This window comes from Saccopteryx bilineata, chromosome 2 (assembly GCF_036850765.1).
Source record: "Saccopteryx bilineata isolate mSacBil1 chromosome 2, mSacBil1_pri_phased_curated, whole genome shotgun sequence".
Lineage (NCBI taxonomy): Eukaryota > Metazoa > Chordata > Mammalia > Chiroptera > Emballonuridae > Saccopteryx > Saccopteryx bilineata.
The window spans coordinates 107,890,787-107,911,297 of NC_089491.1; the positions used below are offsets into that span (position 1 = coordinate 107,890,787).

Consider the following 20,511-nt stretch of genomic DNA (forward strand, 5'->3'; position numbering starts at 1 on the left):
GTGCACTGTGGGAAGTTTAGAAGATCTCTGGTCTCTACTCACTAGAAGCATCCTTCTAGCAGTGATCACAAAAAATTTCTTCAGAGATTGCCAAATATCTCCTGGATAGCAAAATCACTCCCAGCTGAGAACAACGAAGTCAGGGAATGTCACAATTAATCAACATGAAAGGCCTCTCATAAACTACCCAGGAATCTTAGGAATTTATGTGAAAGAATTAGAAGTCCTTAGAGTTAAATTGCAAATCCACCTGAATAAACCAACTTGATTCTACATGCAATAATCTTTTCCTTTTAAACTTTATTTTATTTTTTATTCATTGATTTCAGAGAGAGAGGAAGGGGGAGAGAGAAAGAAAGGAACATTGAGATTTTCCTGTATGTGTTCTGATCAGGGATCGAACCAGCAACCTCTACACTTCAAAATGATGCTTGTAATGCCAATGGCGGAGGCCAGGCAGGCGTACATTAATTTCGGGCAAGGTAGAGAAACTGCAGAGCCAGAAAGCACTGGGCCATTCCCGTTTAATAGAGTTTCAAAACGGCTGATGAATGAACAAGCAGGGGAAAAGCTCTTCTCATGGCAGCAGGCGAACAGACAGCAAAAACACTCCTCACTGTGGCGGGCTGGCAATACACCATCCACCCTGAGGGAAAGCACCCATAGCCTTACATAGACTGTGCACACATGGCACAGCCATGTGCTCATGCACTAATCACGCAAAGTACAAGCGACCAAGCCTAAAACACCTGTTTTCCCCAAAATGCTCTAACCAACCAAACTATCCAGCCAGGGCACATGCAATAATCTTCATTATAGTTATTCTGATTTATTTAATACAAATGCAAAATATATATCTATCTATATTGCTCTAAATTATATCTTTCGATTAAGACTCTCTGGAAGTATGCAGAATCAATGAAAATTTAGATTTATTCTTAAGAAATGCTTCTATATTTTATTACAGTCTATATCAGGATTTATGTTATCTATTTTTAAGCAATGATAAAAAGAAAAGTTTGCAATTAGCATATGTTTGGAAACATCCTAATGGATATCACATCATTCCACACATTATTTGGGCAAAAAGAGCCATAAGGCTTTATTCTGTTCATGTTCTTAATACTCAACAGAGTAAACTTATCTCAAGCATTCCTAAACTCTATTTGAGTACTGTCCTCAGCCTCATTCCATAACAGCTGGCCAGCATCGAGCTGGCCTTCTTCTTATGTTCACCAGTGACAAACAGCGATAAACTTGAGAAATATTTTGGATTAAAAAAATGTATCTGTATGAATCTTAGAAATTTGTAACGCTGGGTAGCAAGAAAATGTCTTTTGGGAAAAACTGTCTCAGGGTTCTACCAGAAGAAAAAGTACGAGATGAGATCTGTGTATAAAATTCAAATAACAAGCAGTCCATGGAGAGATGACTTTAGGGTACTTCAGACTTCAGTCTCAGTAGAGTGAGTCCCCCACCCCAAAATTAATTCTGTTCTTTGAATTAATAGAAGCAGGAAATCTACACCAAAGGAGAAAATACTTGTGTTCAGTTTGACTCTAGTAAGAGTACAAATGGAATACTGTGTCCAGCCAAGTAAGAGGCTTCATTGACGAACAGGAAGATATATATATATATATATATATATATATATATATATATATATATATACACACACACACACACACACACACACACACACACACATACACACACAGTAGAGTGATCAGAAACAGGGAGGACCTATGAACCATGACTGAGGATAGACTGAAGATGTTCCTCATCAGTCTTCAAATGATAAAAAGTAAAATTGATATGTCTTATTATTACTACTGTAAAGATAAACATTTAAAGTTACTCTGTGTCAAATAACAGTTCTAAACACTTTTTTTTAACCCATGAGCTATCATTTCACTATAGCACAAAGACATGAATATTCGTATCTCTATTTCACAGTCATTTGTTCAAGTTCCCATTACCAGTGAGAGCAGAGGCAGGATTGGAACACATTTCTCTAGTTTCAAATCCCAAACTCAAAGCTACTATAATCTACTGCATGGGTCTAGAGAAGAGAGACAGGACATACCAGTAAATACTACAGGACAATTATTTAGTTCAAAATAGTAAAAGAACAGGGTAGTTTCCTATTCATCTATATATTTTTGGACCTAACAAAATACCTGAAATTTTGTAGTTCATTAATAAATACTTATCTCAAGTATTTATACTTATCTTCTTTATGAGACCATAAAGAAGAATGTCTTAAAGTTTATTGACAGAATCCAGGCTTGTGGTAGTGGATGCCCTGTGATCAGAATTGACCAAATATTTTAGCAAAGGCTGGATTTTCAATTTAGTAGGAACATTATAAATGAGATTCATAGATAAGTTTGGGAATTAAAATAAAAATCTTCACACCCTGAGATTTAAGTTTCCAATGTATTTTTTTTAATTTTTCAATATTGAAAGTAACATCTTACACATATTTCAGCTTGCTTAAGTAACCCTTATTCATTAAGAAACAAATAAATGATTAAGGAGTCACTGGAAATTTTTTTCAGAAAGTGATGATACTAGATTAAGCCTAGCATAAGAGTATATTTTAATATATTTTTAAAGTTTCATCATCATAATATGTGCACATGGTTAAAAACAAAAGAGATGATGAAAGATTAAGATAAAAATTCCTTTTCATGCCTTACTAACTTCCAGTATTACTCATGACTAAAATCACTAAATAATATGCTTATTATACTTCCTGCTAAGACTTACTTATTTTAGACAGTATCTATTGACTTTCTGCTATAGTGAAGACTTAGATTTCATAAATAGATACATACATACCTTCCCTAGCTGTTCTTAATTTTTGTTTGATTACTTTTATAATTAAAATTAACATACTTAAATCTGAAAAAAAGCTATGCTAATAGGTATGTGAAATATAAAGTAGTATACCGAGAGAGTATGGTGGGTAGTCTCTCTTCCCCCATTATCCTTCTTTTTTGCTCTTCACGGTCCTGTGTAATCCCCTACTCTGGACCTGGGTGGGATGTATGGTTTGCAGCTAACCAACAGAATAAGGCAAAATGATGGACTATCACTCCCATGATTGCATTATATCATATAGACTCTCCTTGCTGGCTTGATAAAATGAATAGCCCTGTAGGGGAAGTTCGTGCGGAAAAAAACTTCCATGAGCTGGAGTTAGGGTAGTCTCTCCTCTCAACAGCTAGCAAGAAACCAGGTCCTCAATTCCATAGCCAAAACAGAAACAAAATCTGCCAAAAAAAACTGAGTGCCCCTAAACAATGCATTCTTCCTTATTCAAGCTTTCAGATGAGCATACAGCACAGTCAGCCCCTTGATCGCAGCCTGGTACAACCCCAAGCAGGAAACCCATCTACATTGTCTGGACTCCTGACCCACAGAAACTATGAGATGATAAATGTAAGTCGTTTTAAGCTTATTGCAAATTATTATACAACAATGGAAAACTAATGTAGTGAGATAGCAACAATAGTCTTGGCAAGAGACAATGCAAAATCTGGGGAGGAGGGGGACACAGAAATGAAATCTAGATGTTTGAAAATCACGCTCTGGGGGTAGAGATAACTGGCCTTAGCACTGAACGGCAGATGGATGCTAAATATAACCAAAGTCAGAGCCAACCCTAGGGTTTCCAGCCTTGTGACAGAGAATATAATGGTATCATTATCCAAAAAGAGAAATATAAGGCATATAAAAATGCCATAAAAGCCTTCTAAACACTTAGACAATGACCTTCAGGTCAGAGCTCTGTGTTGTGTCCAGTACAAGGAGTGAGGGAATTCGAAACCTGTTATTTGGTCTCTTGGCTTTCAGTCAGCTTCTCTTCCAGCCTTGTTCTTGAAACCCTGCAAGTATTAATTGCCTGGACATACTTTCTTCTCCTGTGTCCCGTGGAGATATTCACAGGTCCTCTTCACTCTCCCAGGATCTCTGCTCCTCCTCCCACTTCATACTTTCTGACTATGAACCAGATGCCATTATCCCAAATAGCACTGGAGATCATTATGGGAAGCAAGGCAAAGAGTCATGCAAACAGAAAGCAGTGACTGACATTGGGAGACCATCAAAAGAAAGGGTAACGAGATAGCTGAAAACAAAAACCTATGTACTCTGATTGATCAATATCACCCTGTTACATTTAATTTTCTAAATAAAATAAAATTTAAAAAAAACCCAGAAACCTTTGGAATATCTTTATAAGGAAAGAGTTAAAAAATTGTACAGAGAGAATTAGCTTTTTTATTTTCTTCAATGTCTACTTCCAAGGACTAAATTTATCAAAGCACAGTATACAAAAGTGAAAGGAGTTTTAGGGAGCAAATAATTATTCAATATGTCAAAAGCGGAGAGTAGGGGGCTGAGTTTGGAGGAGACAGGAAGATAAGGATGGTTAAAAATGTGTGTAACCACTTATTTGAAACTTAGGAGGTCACCAGTGATTCTAATAAGATTTCAAGGATTTAAAGAATTCTTAAGACAGGATGTGAAGGCTACACTTTGAGAAGTTTAAGAATAAACATGGGATGGCTGAATAGATAACAAAACAAGACCCTTACATATGCTGTCTAAAAGAGACTCACTCACTTCATACTGAAAGTAAAGGGATAAATACAATTCAAGAAAATGGAAACAAAAGATAGAAAAGTTGGGATAGCAATACTTACATAAAACAAAATAGACTTTAAACCGAGAGACAGATAAAGTCCCAGCAATTCACCTCTGGGTATATACCCGAAGAAACCCAAAACGCCAAACTGAAAAGGCATATGCATCCCTATGTTCATGCAGCATTATTTACAATAGTCAAGATATAAAAGTGGCTTAAGCTTAAGTGTACACCAACAGATGAATGGATTAAGAAGTGGTGCATATACTCAACCGAATATGACTCAGCCATAAAAAGAATAAAATGTTGCCATTTGCAACAACTTAGATACAACTAAAGGGTATTGTGCTGACTGATATAAATTAGAGAAAGACAAATACTATAGGATTCCACTTTTATGTAGCATCTAATATAAACAAACAAACAGACCAGAAACAGACTCATAGATAAGATCATTTTGAAAGTTGCCAGATGGGAGAGGAGTGGAAGAGATCGGTGAAAATGGTGAATGGATAAGAAGTACAAATTGGTTGTTATAAAACAGTCATGGGGATGTAAAGTTCAGCATAGTCAGTAATATTGAAATAACTATGTATCATGTTAGATGGGTACTAGATTATTGGGGTGATCAATTCTTAAATTCAATAAATGTTTAATCACTGGGTTGTATATCTAAAACTAATATAATATTGCATATCAACTGTACTTTAAAATATATAGTATATATATTATATTTTTAAATAAAAAAGAGTAAATGGAAAAAGGAGTCCTTATTCTAAGGAAGATAGCAAGGTCAAAAAGAATAATAAATAAATACATTAAGCAGAAGTTTTATCTGTTATCTCATGTATCCTTCAGCCTATGACGTTGATATATACATCTATTACCAGATATATAGAGATATATATAAGTCCTGCTTTAAAAATGAAGGTGCCAGGGCTAGGAGGCTGGTCCATTTGAATTTAGAACTTAGCCAGAGCTGTCTTCCCACATCAACCACTTGCAAGGTGAGCCCAAACACCAATAACAGGTCTGACTTATAAAGAAAGATATAAAAATGAAAGAGAAGTGTAATGTCTCCTTTTAGAGAAATTGAGTGCCAACCAAGGTGAACAGTTCAAAACCATGATTTAAAATCAAACAAATTGCCAGTTATAAAAACCAGTCATGGAGATATAAGTACAGCATAGAGTATATAGCCAATAAGTTTGTAATATCCATGTATGGTGCGTCAGACTTATCGGGGTGATCACTTCATAAGTTATATAAATGTTTAATTACTATTTTTACTGTATACCTGAAACTAATATAACACAGTATGTCAACTGTAATTAAAAACATTTTTAAAATTAAAAAAAAATTCTTTGCTAAAAAGGTAATCACACACAATAGGTCTCAGTTATTTAGCATAGCACTTATTACATGCCAACTACAGTTCTAAGTTCTTTATCTACATTAATCCATGAAATCCTCATTGTCAACCTTTTGTTTTAGGGATTTATAATCTCTATCTTATAGAGTAAACTGAAGTTCAGAGATGCCAGACCAACTTCTCCAAGCTTAAATCATCAGCAGAGGCAAAAACAAGGTTTAAACCCAAGTACTCTCTCTTAGGTCAGGGGTAGTAAACCTTTTTATACCTACCGCCCACTTTTGTATCTCTGTTAGTAGTAAAATATTCTGGCCCTGGCCGGTTGGCTCAGTGGTAGAGCATAGGCCTGGTGTGTGGAAGTCCCGGGTTCGATTTCTGGCCAGGGCACACAGGAGAGGCACCCATCTGCTTCTCCACCCCTCCCCCTCTCCTTCCTCTCTATCTCTCTCTTCTCCTTCCGCAGCCAAGGCTCCATTGGAGCAAAAGATGGCCCGGACACTGGGGATGGCTCCTTGGCCTCTGCCCCAGGTGCTAGAGTGGCTCTGGTCGCGACAGAGCAACGCCCCGGATGGGCAGAGCATCGCCCCCTGGTGGGCGTGCCGGGTGGATCCCGGTTGGGCGCATGCGGGAGTCTGTCTGACTGCCTCCCCGTTTACAGCTTCAGAAAAATACAAAAAAAAAAAAAAAAAAAATTCTAACAGCCCACCAGTTACACAGTAATGGTGATTTATAAAGTAGGGAAGTAATTTTACTTTATAAAATTTATAAAGCAGAGTTACAGCAAGTTAAAGCATATAATAATAATTACTTACCAAGTACTTTATGTCAGATTTTCACTAAGTTTGGCAGAATAAATCTTTATAAAACAACTTATTATAGTTAAATCTATCTTTTGATTTATACTTTGGTTGCTCCACTACTGCCCACCATGAAAGCTGGAACGTCCACTAGTGAGCGGTAGGAACCAGGTTGACTATCACTGTCTTAGGTCCATGCTTTTCAGCTCTCTGCTGTAGCCCAGTAAGTGACCAAACCCAGGTTTGTGAGGTTCCAAAAGATCATGTTCTCTACACTATGTTACAGGGATTGCAGAGGCAAACTACAAATTACAAAGAAGCCTCTCTAGAACCTCTTCACTTAAACAGAAAAACAAGTGTGGCTATTTAACAGATGTCATTACCGAAGCGGGAGACCTGTCACTCAAGTCCCAGAGAAACTAAGTATCTAATTCAAGACCTTCTCAGCAGGGTTCAAGGGCTGAACTTTTGCCCTTTACCTGAGCATCAGAGAAAGCATAACTCTGCATCTTTTCCCAGAAGAAAGGAGTAAACATAGAATTCAAATGTAACCTTCGTCTGGAGATGAACAACTTGGCATAGTAACTTTTGGGAGGCCAGATTGCACTGAGCACCTAGTAAGGTTAACTTTCAAATAGACGCCAGAAATAGAAAAAAAGACTGGGACTAGGAATATTGTGAAGAACATATGTAGGAAAAACAGCAGCGCAATTAGAAGAAGCAGTGGCTGTGAACCAAATCAGTGGAAGCCAACTACTGAATACCCATTGGGCAGTGCCTCCAAGGTGCTCTGCCTGATGAGCTCACTGGTCTTGAGTACATTTATTCTTTGTGTGCCCAGGGACTTGACAAGTCTGGAGGCTTAGAGATCTTCGGAGGGGAAGAGCTGGCTAGGTGAGGTGAATGAAAACAGTGATGGGAAATCAGTGTTGCCTGTGCTTTTTAACAAAAACAGAGGGAAAAAAATATGGTTTCCAGTATAAAGCAAAAACTTTGTCCTCTTATTTTATACCTATGGAATGATTTAATTTCTTTTATTTAGTTATATAATTTCTTTAATAAAATGTATTTTTTAAAAAAATAAAGCAAAAGGCAGCCGTGAGAAACTGATCTTCCTAAGACTAAAGACATAATCATTTGTCAACAACAGCTACTAAGATTATGTATCCTTATTTGCAACTCTTCCAATCGCAAGCATAACCTTATAAGTATTATTTAAATCATAATAGGGGTTTCCAAACAATTTATTAACTGAATTACCATAATAATATTCACGTATAAAAGTACCCTTTGTTCTGTTTAATTGCTCATTTAACATTTTTCATATGCTGGAAAGGAATAATAGCATTTAACTAATAATATATATCCTAAAATAAAATATGATCCAGTGACATTAGCAACAAAGTCCAAATTTACTTCACATTCCACTATAGAGCTTATCAGGTATTTTGTTTAAGCACTGGAAAATCTTCCAAGTTATTGGGCCCAGAACCAAGCAGAAAGCGCTCACCAAAACATAAAATCAAAGGGCGGTACCTCATCTTTTCCTGTGAGCAAAGTATTTTCCAAAACTACTCCTGTCTCTGAAATCAGCACTTTCACTCGGTATTGGTTAATGATTCCATTCGGTTGTCGTGGTTTCTTCCAAGTAATTCTTATTTGCGTGGCTTCTACTTCAGCAAGCTGTAAATCCAATACTGCACCCGGAACTACAAGTGAAAATAAAAATAAAGAAAGGAGACATATTTAAAATATATTTTCAATTTTAAAATATCCTAATTTTTAACTCAATTAAAGATATGTAAAACATTCTACTAGAGAACAGATTAAAACAATTTACTAACTTATTAATAATTTAATATGTGTAAGACTATTTATTTATTTATTTATTTATTTTGTGTGACAGAGACAGAGAGAAACAAAGAGAGGGACAGATAGGGACAGACAGGAAGGGAGAGAGATGAAGAGCATCAACTCTTCATTGCGGCACTTTAGTTATTCATTGATTGCTTTCTCATATGTGCCTTGACTGGGGGGCTACAGCAGACCAAGTAACTCCGGGCTCAAGCTGGTGAGCCTTGCTCAAACCAGATGAGCCCTGGCCCAAGCCAGTGACCTCAGGGTCTCGAACCTGGGTCCTCCACGTCCTAGTCTGACACTCCAACCACTGCACCACTGCCTGGTCAGGCTATGTAAGACTCTTTAAATACATATTTAAAGTTAAATTTCTCTACAGTGTTCTCAAAAAAATAGAATAATGGGGAATAATTTCTCCAAATAAAAATGTTATAATATTTGTTCAATTTCACTAATATAAATAACTTTCCAGAGGAAGCTGCTTCTGTTGAAGGTTTTACAAAAATTATCACAAAATATCAAAAAATAATTCTAGAAGACTTGGAATACAATAAAATGTAGTTGGTAAATTCAATTAGGCTATCTTTAAATTTATTACATTAGATTATTATTATTATTTTTTTTTTTTTGCATTTTTCAGAAGCTGGAAACAGGGAGAGGCAGTCAGCTGTCTCCCGCATGCGCCCGACCGGGATCCACCCGGCACGCCCACCAGGGGGCGATGCCCTGCCCATCCTGGGCGTCGCCATGTTGCGACCAGAGCCACTCTAGCGCCTGAGGCAGAGGCCACAGAGCCATCCCCAGCGCCCGGGCCATCTTTGCTCCAATGGAGCCTTGGCTGCGGGAGGGGAAGAGAGAGACAGAGAGGAGGGCGCGGTGGAGGGGTGGAGAAGCAAATGGGCGCTTCTCCTGTGTGCCCTGGCCGGGAATCGAACCCGGGTCCTCCGCGCGCTAGGCCGACGCTCTACCGCTGAGCCAACCGGCCAGGGCCTATTACATTAGATTATTTAAATAGTTGATTGATTGTTAGCTGCTGATTTTACAAATTACATGAGTCTCAAATTTCAGGTGCTTTTACCCTTTGCAGTAAAGAAAACAGGGACAAAGTAACAATTGGTTTAAGACAAAGCCCCAAATCTTAAACAAATTCTAGATATAAAGTCACCAAGAGTGACAGCTAGAAAGCCATCCAGTGCCAAAGGAGGAATGGATCAAGAATAAACATGCCCTGCTCTACAGACAAAGGCTTAACCATTATTGCAGAACATAATCATAGAAAAGGTATCATTTTTTTAATTTTAAATTTATGTAGGATCTCAACTTAAGAAGCCAATTTAATGACTATATTGATCAGATTAGTTAGGCAATGAAACCCTGCCTCCTAGAAAATAAGTGAAACAGTCAGTTCCATTTGACATTAAGTGTTCATGTAGTAAGATACCCCAAACGACCCAGTGCAGCAGAAAATAAAATGTACGTTTCACTGTCTCTTAGTTAGTCAAAAATAGTCATCAACAGTTTCATCTTCTAATTTATAAGCTGTTTCTAATATAATTTAGGATTGCCCCATGACACAAATGCCTAAAATTATAAGTCAAGTAAAAATTAAGTGTTTCTGTATAATCTTAACAATGTACCTTAAACTTGTATTAGAATGACTGTAAACCTATCTCTTTTTCTTTTCGTATAAAAGAAAAAGCTTAGAAGGTAAAAGAAATGAAGTAGATAGCACTGTATCTTGTCTTTAGAGAGGTATTGGATCTGTCACATTACAAATTTTTAAAGGGAAACCAGAGACATGAGGATAGACCAAACTCCTTTAATATTGATTGATTCTAAATTAACTAAAGAAAATCAAACACACGAGGCAATTATTCATAGTTCAGCATCAATTCTGAGGGTGTTGTCAACAGGGACTACCTAAAACTCATTCTCAAGTCAATACATCTATAAATTTTACTCATAAATGAGAAAGAGAGTAAAATATATTTTTAAATGATTTTAAGTTTTCAAATAAAATAATATTAGAAAAAAAAACAAAATAAAGACAAATGACACTGGGGTAAAGAAAATATATTAAAATAAGTTTTGCCATTATGAAATAAATTAAATTTCCATTAAAAGTGCATTTGAAAAAATCGGTTGAAAAATCAAAGTCATTAAAAATCCTGAAAAACAGAAAGTTGACAGCCTCTCAATGATTTCCCTGCACAAGATTTTACTACAATTTGCAGAAAGTAGCAAGTTGAAATCACTGAAAACAAAAGGTTTCACTTCCAAAGCCTATTTCTGGGGAAGTAAATATGGCTTTCAATATTTAGTTTGCGTTTAAGAAATGATGTTAAACTCCTTAAAAAATATGTGACACTTGTGACAAAAATGTTATTAGGGAATATTGAAACACAAAGTTTACTCAAGATTTTTTTAATCCCCATATAAATAATAATAATAAAATGCTGTTGCTTATATTAGATTCAGCAGCATTGTCTCATTTGGGAATAGGTAACTCTATGACATTTTATAGCACTGGAGATTATTAAATTTTTAATTTTTTCCAAAATCTATTTTTTCATGCTTATATAAATATCTTTTCAATAAAATACTAAGCAAATATACCAATCTCATGAAATATATAAGAGAATTGCTATAACAACATGGCATTGATTTTCTTTGATGATCAAAGTAGACTATGAACCATAACATTCTCAGTGTTAATGAAATCAGCTCCATTATAAAGTAATAGCAAATATTATGTTCTATGAGAGGTCAATTCAAGATTTTTCTATAAATATCTGGAGATTTGTTAGAATCCCAGTTATTTTGAAGGACATTAATTGAAAAGTTTGTCCTAATAAATTTTTTAAATAAGCTATAATCTACTTTTCAATATAGAGAAGAAAATAGAGTAACCTTAATAAGACTAGAAAGAACTCTGTTGTATAACAAAAAATTATCTAAAATTAAGATACTGAATTTTAATTGAAAGGATATAGTCCTAATGAGTTATTAGAGTATTCTCATATAATTTAAAGATTCCTATATTACAATGTTTTCATTAGTGGCTCCAGGATTCATTCGTGTCATCAGACATAGAAAGCTACATTCACTGCATTTGATAAGAGTATTCCAGTGAAGCCCTTCCTTAAGCTGAATTATCCCCCAAGAACGCCATAGAGGAAGCTGACATGCAGAGGCAAGAACCATATTATTCCTGCCTTTACTAGAGTCCACCTGTTGTCAATGGACTCTCCTGAGAGCCAACTAGATGACTACACCACGCATACTAGATGTATGGTGCATAGCTCAAGAAGAAGGTCAGATAAAACTCAGGATAAAGTGCCTATTATAGAGGTCATGAAGAGTCATCTACTCAAACTAATTTGCTGTGAAAAATAACCCATATGATAGATATTGAACAATGTCCTTAAAGCTATACTTATTATTTTATGAATAAAAATGCAGAAATAAAGGAAGGGAATTGAATATTTAAATGATACTCAAAATAAACAACGTGGCATTTTAGGTGGCAATATGTTACCTATTTTTCTATTTTTGTCAAATGCTGTAGGCCAAGAAAGAGAACAATAAAATAATAATCTTAAATTATGGACTCAGTTCAGAACTACCAAAACTGGCTTGACTTGAATAAAACAAAAGTTTTGACTTTTCTTAATTGTATAACATAAGAATAAAAATCAGTTGGTCAATGAGGTTGATTGAGAAAATGCTGTTGTGACCAAACTCAAGCACTCTAGTCTAATGAGGGACAGGTCATTCTGCTGTGTTTGAAAAATACCCATAAATCTGTCTAGCTTTTTTGGAAATTCTTAAGAACAATTTTTAGGTGGAGACAGAGAAATATTACAGTCTGATGGAGAAGACATAAAGCCATGATTCTTTTGATAGAGAAACACAGTAAAAAACTTTTAATATAAAAAATATGAGAACATTTTGCTCATGAGTATGTATATTTTAATAAGTATATTGAAACTATATACACATTAACATTTTCATATGAAAGTGATATAAAACATAATTTTTATGTTCTGTAAATAACAATTTATTATCAAGGTTGAGCTTTTTTGAAAGGGAATACAAAATTCCCTAATAGTTGCTGCCCTCTAATGGTCAACTGCTTGAATGACTCTATCTGATGATTGTATGCCCAATCTTGTGTGTGTGTGTGTGTGTGTGTGTGTGTGTGTGTGTGTGTGAGAGAGAGAGAGAGAGAGAGAGAGAGAGAGAGAGAGCGCACACGCCCACACACACACACACATGTTCACACAAGTATGTATTTAATTCTTACGTTACTCTATGTTAGGTATCACAGAAACAAACACTGCTAAATTTTTCAAGTGTGAATATGGTCACAAAAAAAATTACTGTATTTTTTTTTTCAGTAATTACAATCCCTAAATAGAAATGAAGATATTTAGCAAGTTTGATGTAGAATGAGAAAACAGGATATGAAATCGTGTGGTAATATTTTCTAAATACTGTATTTCTCCTAAAACTGTGATGTTTAATACATACAAATAAAAACGCTTCTAAAGGAGAAATATTGTTGTAATAATTTCAGTATATGCTTGTAAATTTGTATTGTGCACCCTCTAGGATTTCTTACTTACTTAAAATACCCCTTTGATTATAAATATTTTTATTTTTTAAAATTAATTTTAATATTTTTATAGGCACTGTAAATATATAGATTCCTCTGACATTAGTCTGTAAATATAGAAATATATTTCTACACTAAATAATATGAGTTAAACAATGTTAAATGCATTTGCTTGTTTATTTTAAGATTTCTTGAGGTTTTGCCAGTATTCATTGTGAACTTCTAGCAGGTTTCTTAGCATATCCATATGCAGTACTTGCTACCCTTGCTCAATCTTCAGTCCCTCTTATTATGAAGCATGCTATGTATGGGTCTAATGTTCTGAGAGACAGGTTCAAATCTGATAAGGAAACATAAGAATTAAGTAAAGATAAGCCATCTAGCTTCTAATGTAATGCTTAACCAATACAATAAAATTCACCAGCAGAGCACACACACCTTACTAACACACTAAAGGAGATTTTTTTCTTACCTTCTGGGGGAGTGAATATTGAAATATTTGATTTAGGTCCAATCCCTGCACTGGTTTCTGCCGCAACATACACATCATACATGGTAAACGGCGTTAGGTTAGTGAATGCAAACTTTAAGTCTTTTGTGCTGTTATCTAAAATTCGACCTGCAAAAAGCAAAAAGTACCTGAGGATTATTTTCTCATTGAGCATGTATATAATTATTCTCACATTTAAGTATAGAGCCAAGGTTAGCAATTGAAGTGCTAGCTTTTCTACTCTTGGTTAATACAATTTTTAAGTAAGCGTACTTTAACATTTAGCATAATCATACATTGATATCAATTTAATTAAAACAAAATAAATAACATAAAAAATCTTCCAGTGTTTAAAATGACTTTTATTAAATTATAGTCTTGTTCAATTGCCATGTTAATTTTTAACATATTTAAAAGAACCACATTAGATTTTTACCAGGATAAAAACAGTAATGGTATTTTATACTCAGTTAAAATGCTAAATGTTCTCATTATCATCTACAGAAAGATTTATTTTGAAATTAGTAATAATTTAGCTTCTGAGAAAAATTCCTTAAATAGTTCAATATCAAAATTTCATAAACTCTCAACTTTACCAATAGTTTTTTCACCCTATTTATTGTTCCAGTTGAAACCTGCCTGTCCCCTAAGAACACTTCTTCTGTTCCTTAAGCCTCCCCAATGGTGACAGTCTACTTTTTCCTCATTACCCTCACACAACTAGGGCTTCAGGTGTGGTAAGTGTTCTCCTTGCTCATGACCCTGTCATAGACTATTCTAGCACCCTCCATTATAAAAGCCCACAGTTTTAAATCTCCTGCTATAACGACATCCACTAGTCCTCACTGTTGTAGTGACTTTCTAGTCCCAGGTCTCTCACAGTCATTCTTGATGAAGTAGTTTTGAATTCAATGTCACCATCTTAATTAGTGGTGATATTGAAATCACCACTAATATCACCTGGTGATAATCCTTAAATCACTTAGAGCTTTTTAAAAAATAATGTCATCCTTCACCCTATCTCAGTCACCATCTCATGGTTATAATTTGGTTATCACTATTACCAATAACTGCAAATCCCCCATAATCTTAATTTCATTCAACTCTCTCTGACAATTTTTTTATCTCCTGTTCACTTACTCTAGAACCCTGAACCAACAATTCTTTGAGTCCACTGAGACCTCCAATCCATTGATCTTACAACCTCTTCTATTTTATTTCATTTGGTCCCTCACCACTTGATTCCCTCAATGTCACTGTCAATTATAATCACTGCCTTACATAAGCCTTCAATTCCCCTGCCCTCCTCTTATTAAACGGAACTGGAGAAGAACACAAAGCCACTCTGACTGATATCACTTGATTCATTACCATATCTCAAATGAGCCTTTAATGGTGCTTAGCACTTTACTTAGTTTCCGTAGTCCAACTACCCTCTACTCTTATACATGATTATTTTGTACCTCCTATTTCATCCTCAGACTTCAAAAGTCTTTCTGCTCCATTATCATTCCCAATTGATAGTCTTACTTCCCATTTCATTAAAAAAATTAAACCAATCAGAAAAGATCTGCCACAAAGTCCCACCAACAAAATTACCTATTAACCAGCCTCTGTACCCAAATATTCTGTCTTTCTGTCTGTTACTATGGGCAAACCACCTGTATTCTTTTTTAAAAAATTATTTATTTATTTTTTAACAGAGACAGAGAGAGAGTCAGAGAGAGGGATAGACAGGGACAGACAGACAGAAATGGAGAGGTGAGAAGCATCAGTCATTAGTTTTTCATTGCGCATTGCGACACCTTAGTTGTTCATTGATTGCTTTCTCATATGTACCTTGACCGCAGGCCTTCAGCAGACTGAGTAACCCCTTGCTCGAGCCAGCAACCTTGGGTCCAAACTGGTGAGCTTTTGCTCAAACCAGATGAGCCCGTGCTCAAGCTGGCGGCCTCGGGGTCTCGAACCTGGGTCCTTCCACATCCCAGTCCGACGCTTTATCCACTGCACCACCGCCTGGTCAGGCCCATCGGTATTCTTATATCAAGCTAATGCCTTCATTCAAGCAAAAGATCTCAACTTCTCTCTACACAAAGACATCTTCCCAGTAATTCTCTACTTTCTTGCATCATTAATTTTTTTCTTTCTTCATTCACATCATCCAACAAACAAGCATTACTTGTTTCTTCTCCAAACAAACTTGTTGCCACTGCTTATACCCATCACCACTCTCTTTCTTTTATTGCCCCTCTTTGCAACAAAACTCAAGACTTGTCTGTTAATCATAGCTCCAACACTCTTCTCCCATTCTCCCTTCAATCCACCCTAATCAGTCATTTACCCCCATCCTTCATTGTAACTGTTGCCCTGTCAACATTTTGTAAAGTAATACCAGATAGAAAATGTATGTGTCAATGTATTGTATCTGTTACTGTGTATGGGGGAGAGAGAAAGGGTTGGAAGGGAAAGAAAGGACTATCATTTCTTTTAAAAACTGCAAATACTTCAGAACTTAGGGATAAAAAATATACTCATATGATTGATGAGATTCCTAAAAGTTTCAAAATGAATAATTTGGAATTCTATTTTTTCATTCTTTCAAATAAATGATAATATGTTATTTCATTTTTATATGAATTTAACTTTTTTTATAAAACTATGAGGTCTCAGATTAGGAAATAGTTTTAGATTTTATTTAACTTCCAATAAGATAGTGTTTGAACCCCTCAAAATGTCTCTGAAAAGTAGATGCCCAAGTCTTAGTTGTTCACAAAAATGGAGAACTTGACATGTCATAAAGTTGTCTATGTTATTTTCAGAAAACTCTATTAGAGATGGCTTCCTTACTCTTTTTTTTTAAAGATTTTATTTATTCATTTTAGGGGAGAGAGAAAGAGAGAAGTGGGGGAGGAGTAGGAAGCATCAACTCCTATATGTGCCATGAGCAGACAAGCCTAGGGTTTCTTATTCTAAGCAGAAATCTGATTTAGTATATCCTAAGTCAATTATTCTCCATAAATATATTTGTAATTAGAGTAAGTCAAGGTTCTCTTGTTCAAATATTTAAAGATATATTTTCGCTAACATTTTCTTCATGAGGGGTTATCTCTAATTCTTTTAGATCTTCCTTGTCAAATATGGAACCTTGATATTGTTTGGCCATCCTTATACTTATTTATGGTTTTAAACAAAAAGTTCAAAGAGCCTTACTTTCCTTAATAATTTTCAGTTATTTTCTACAATTGAGTCTTTAAAAAAGAATTTGATACTTGAAAATTTTTATACCAGTAACATATTTTATAAATTCTTACTCCAAAAGGTAAAAAAAAGACCAATTAAGACTTACCTGATGGTCCATATAATTCAACTCTATAACTAAATTTCCCTGTTACTATCGTTGGTGGATCACATGAAATTGAAAAGGACTTTCCTGTGATGTTGCCTGTTACACAGTTTTGCGGTGGTCCTTCGGGCACTAAAATGATCATAGGAAAAAAATAAATAAATAACAGATCTATATTTATCATTTAAAATTACCTTATTAATATACATAATAAAACATGAAGTAAGTCCAAAACAAAATAAAATATCACTATAACAGCAAAGGGTTCTCTTAAGAAAAAAACAGAATTGAAGCAATTGAATAGGACATGCTAGACCATCAGATGAACTTATTTGCAACAATTACTAGTTTTATTTAATGCTGTACATAAGTTTTGTTCCTATATAGTTCAATGTAGAGTTACACTGTCCTGAGACATTTATATGTACTTTTTATATTGCATTCAACAAGGCCTGGGTATCTGATTTGATAAATACTCCCCTCCTAGTAGACACAGGTAAAAGGGTCAGTGAAATAACTCAACTTCAGAATCTAAAGGCAATGATCTTTACTTTTTAAATCAATATTTGCATTTGGTTCTAAGAGGAAATTTATAATCTATAATTAGAAGATTCTAATATAACACTGGTACCATGTAAGAATAATAATGATAATTTATACTAGACTATTTTTCATAGATGTTTTTCTACATTTCACCCTTTCTTTTACTTGAAATATTTCAAATATCTTTTCAAAAAAAATTGTCTACTAAATCTCATTTTGTGTGACTGACCCTCATGAAATTATTTTATCTTATAAGAAGTAGGAGTATGGAAATAGGAAAAGTTTGTTTTCAAAGGTGGTTATTGAAATCAAGAAAAAATTAAAACTTACATGTTAATAAAATATATATAAAGCTAACAGCTATGACCAGAAAAAAATACTATGTTTTAATGAATTTACCAGTAATAGTTTCCAGTAACCTCAAATATTACCACCAATCACAACTGAATGTCTGATACTATACATTAGTATGGTATTATGTCAGTATCCCCATAAATTCACATATATATCCATAATACCATAATTAAATGTATTTTCTCATACCTAGAAATAGTCAGTACTTTTTAAATTTAGTAGCAATGATATCTAATTATACTTATTGAATCCTACCACCACTGCCATAAGGAGTGCCCTATTACAGTCTCCATTTCTCACATGAGAAAACTGCAGAGCAAAGAGGACCCTAGTAGGTCTATTTGTTAACTATACTGTGTTATTATCTAATATGGAAATGCTAATCACATGACATTTCTCTACTGCAGGTGTTATTCTCACTTTTGGTAATAGCAATATCAGGGAGAGGATATAGGTGATTATATAAGATGTAGAAGGAAAGAGATGATTATGAAAAATTGTTGAGATCACAGAATAATAAAAGCTGATCTTATAATCATGGTTATTAGCTCAAGAATCCTTTCTTTATGACATTTATCCTTTTAGATGCTTATGTTATAAAAGAGAAATAAAATTGAAGATGCCGCAGGTGAAATGCCTACCATCTGCTACTAGGCGGAAAAAGTTATTGAAAAGAAAGAACTATTTTAACAAAAATATCTGTATTGAAATAAATAAAAGACCATTCTCTCAGTAATTTAACTCCCTCCCTCCCTACACACATACACACACACACACACACACACACACACACACACAAATCATACCTGATTCTGGTGTTCTGACAATTGTACTATCAATATAACCTGCTTCCGTTGTAACAGCAGAAACTTCAAAAAGATAAGTCGTATAAGGTCTCAAATGTGTCACTACAAAACTGATAGGTTCTTTCCACACAGAGCTTATCTTACTCCGTGCCAATGTGCTCGATGAATATGTGGTACGTGATGGAGGTGTACCTCTACTAAGGGTCGGAGAAGGGCTGGTTGTACTCCATAAAAATGATTCATTATTCTCCTAGTAATGAATAAAATAAATATTAATGAAAAAATGTGCTATGTTTTCATAGACATGAGAAGTGTATTTTTTTCTTTATACTATAAATATTCTTAAATTTTGGTATGTGTATGATCATTTAAGATTTTAACAAATTAATCCATTCAAGTTATGAAAAAATTTGCTAGACTTATACCCATTTATGTCTACAGTTTTAGAGAATAATGTATATATGTACTACATTCTTTACACCTTAATCTTTCTGAAAAATAGGATTTCAAGTGGCTTAGAATAAAGGTAAAACTCTAGAAAAATTGTTAGTAATGTCTGACCAGGAAAGTGGTGCTGTGGATAGAGCACTAGCCTAGGACACTGAGGACCCAGGTAGGAAACCCTCAGGTCACTGGTTTGAGAACAGATTCATCTGACTTGAGTGCAGGGTAGCCAACTTGAGTGTGGGATCACAGACAGGATCCCATGGTCTCTGGCTTGAGCCCAAAGGCCACTAGCTTAAAACCCAAGGTCACTGGCTTGAGCAAGGAGCCACTGGTTTGGCAGAGCCACCCGCCCCGGGTCAAGGCACATATTAGAAAGCAATCAATGAACAACTAAGATGCTACAACTATGAGTTAATGCTTCTCATCTCTCTCCCTTCCTGTCTGTCCCTCTCTTTCTCTTTCTCTCTCTAAAAAAAATTGTTAATAAGAATTTTAAGGCCTGACCTGTGGTGGCGCAGTGGATAAAGCATCGACCTGGAATACTGAGGTCGCCGGTTCAAAACCCTGGGCTTGCCTGGTCAAGGCACATATGGGAGTTGATGCTTCCTGCTCTTCCCCCTGTTCTCTCTTTATCTCTCCCTCTCTCTCTCTCTCTCTCTCCCTAATAAAAATGAATAAATAAAAAATCTAAAAAAGTAAATAAAAAAATTTAAAAAAAAGAATTTTAAAAAATCATGTTACAAGTATAAGAGCCAAAAAGATGACATAGTTCCTTGTTTGTAAAATTTCAGGCATAGGTCACTTTTTTGCTGCTACTATTATTTTTTTCTCATAAACACTCAAAAGATAAAACACATTGTATATGTGAGTGTATAGGCATGTGTACATGTGTGTTTGTATTAGAAATATATCCTAATTTTTAAAATATTTTGGAACTTATAAAACTTGAAGTATTTAAAACAAACAAAATTCAGTTTGTATCTCCATCAGCATTATCACAAAGATCAACAAAATTATTTTTGGAAGAGCATTATTACAGTACTTCCAGGAATTTCTCATCAATGACTAGAGCAATAATAAATTCTTCGCTAAAAATATGCACACACAAAAAAATCTACTTCCACAAACTTAACCTTCTTGTCACATTTTTTTCTACTGATAGCCTACACTTTCATACTTCAGAACTTTATAAAGCATCCTTCACCTAAAATGGGCCCATCAAACAATTTC

The 20,511-nt window shown here is 34.9% G+C and overlaps 1 protein-coding gene across 2 annotated transcripts in view; it reads right to left on the reverse strand.

Annotated features, from left to right (window-relative positions):
* The window catches only part of PTPRQ (protein tyrosine phosphatase receptor type Q), a 288,444-nt gene that overhangs the window by 208,014 nt on the left and 59,919 nt on the right, over positions 1-20,511 (reverse strand). For both annotated transcript variants that reach the window (XM_066257585.1, XM_066257584.1), the window contains exons 16-19: positions 18,835-19,084; positions 17,135-17,263; positions 13,771-13,917; positions 8,360-8,532 (exon numbers count right to left, since the gene is read on the reverse strand). In XM_066257585.1, coding sequence (XP_066113682.1) covers positions 8,360-8,532; positions 13,771-13,917; positions 17,135-17,263; positions 18,835-19,084 — 699 coding nt within the window. The remainder of the gene's footprint in view (positions 1-8,359; positions 8,533-13,770; positions 13,918-17,134; positions 17,264-18,834; positions 19,085-20,511) is intronic.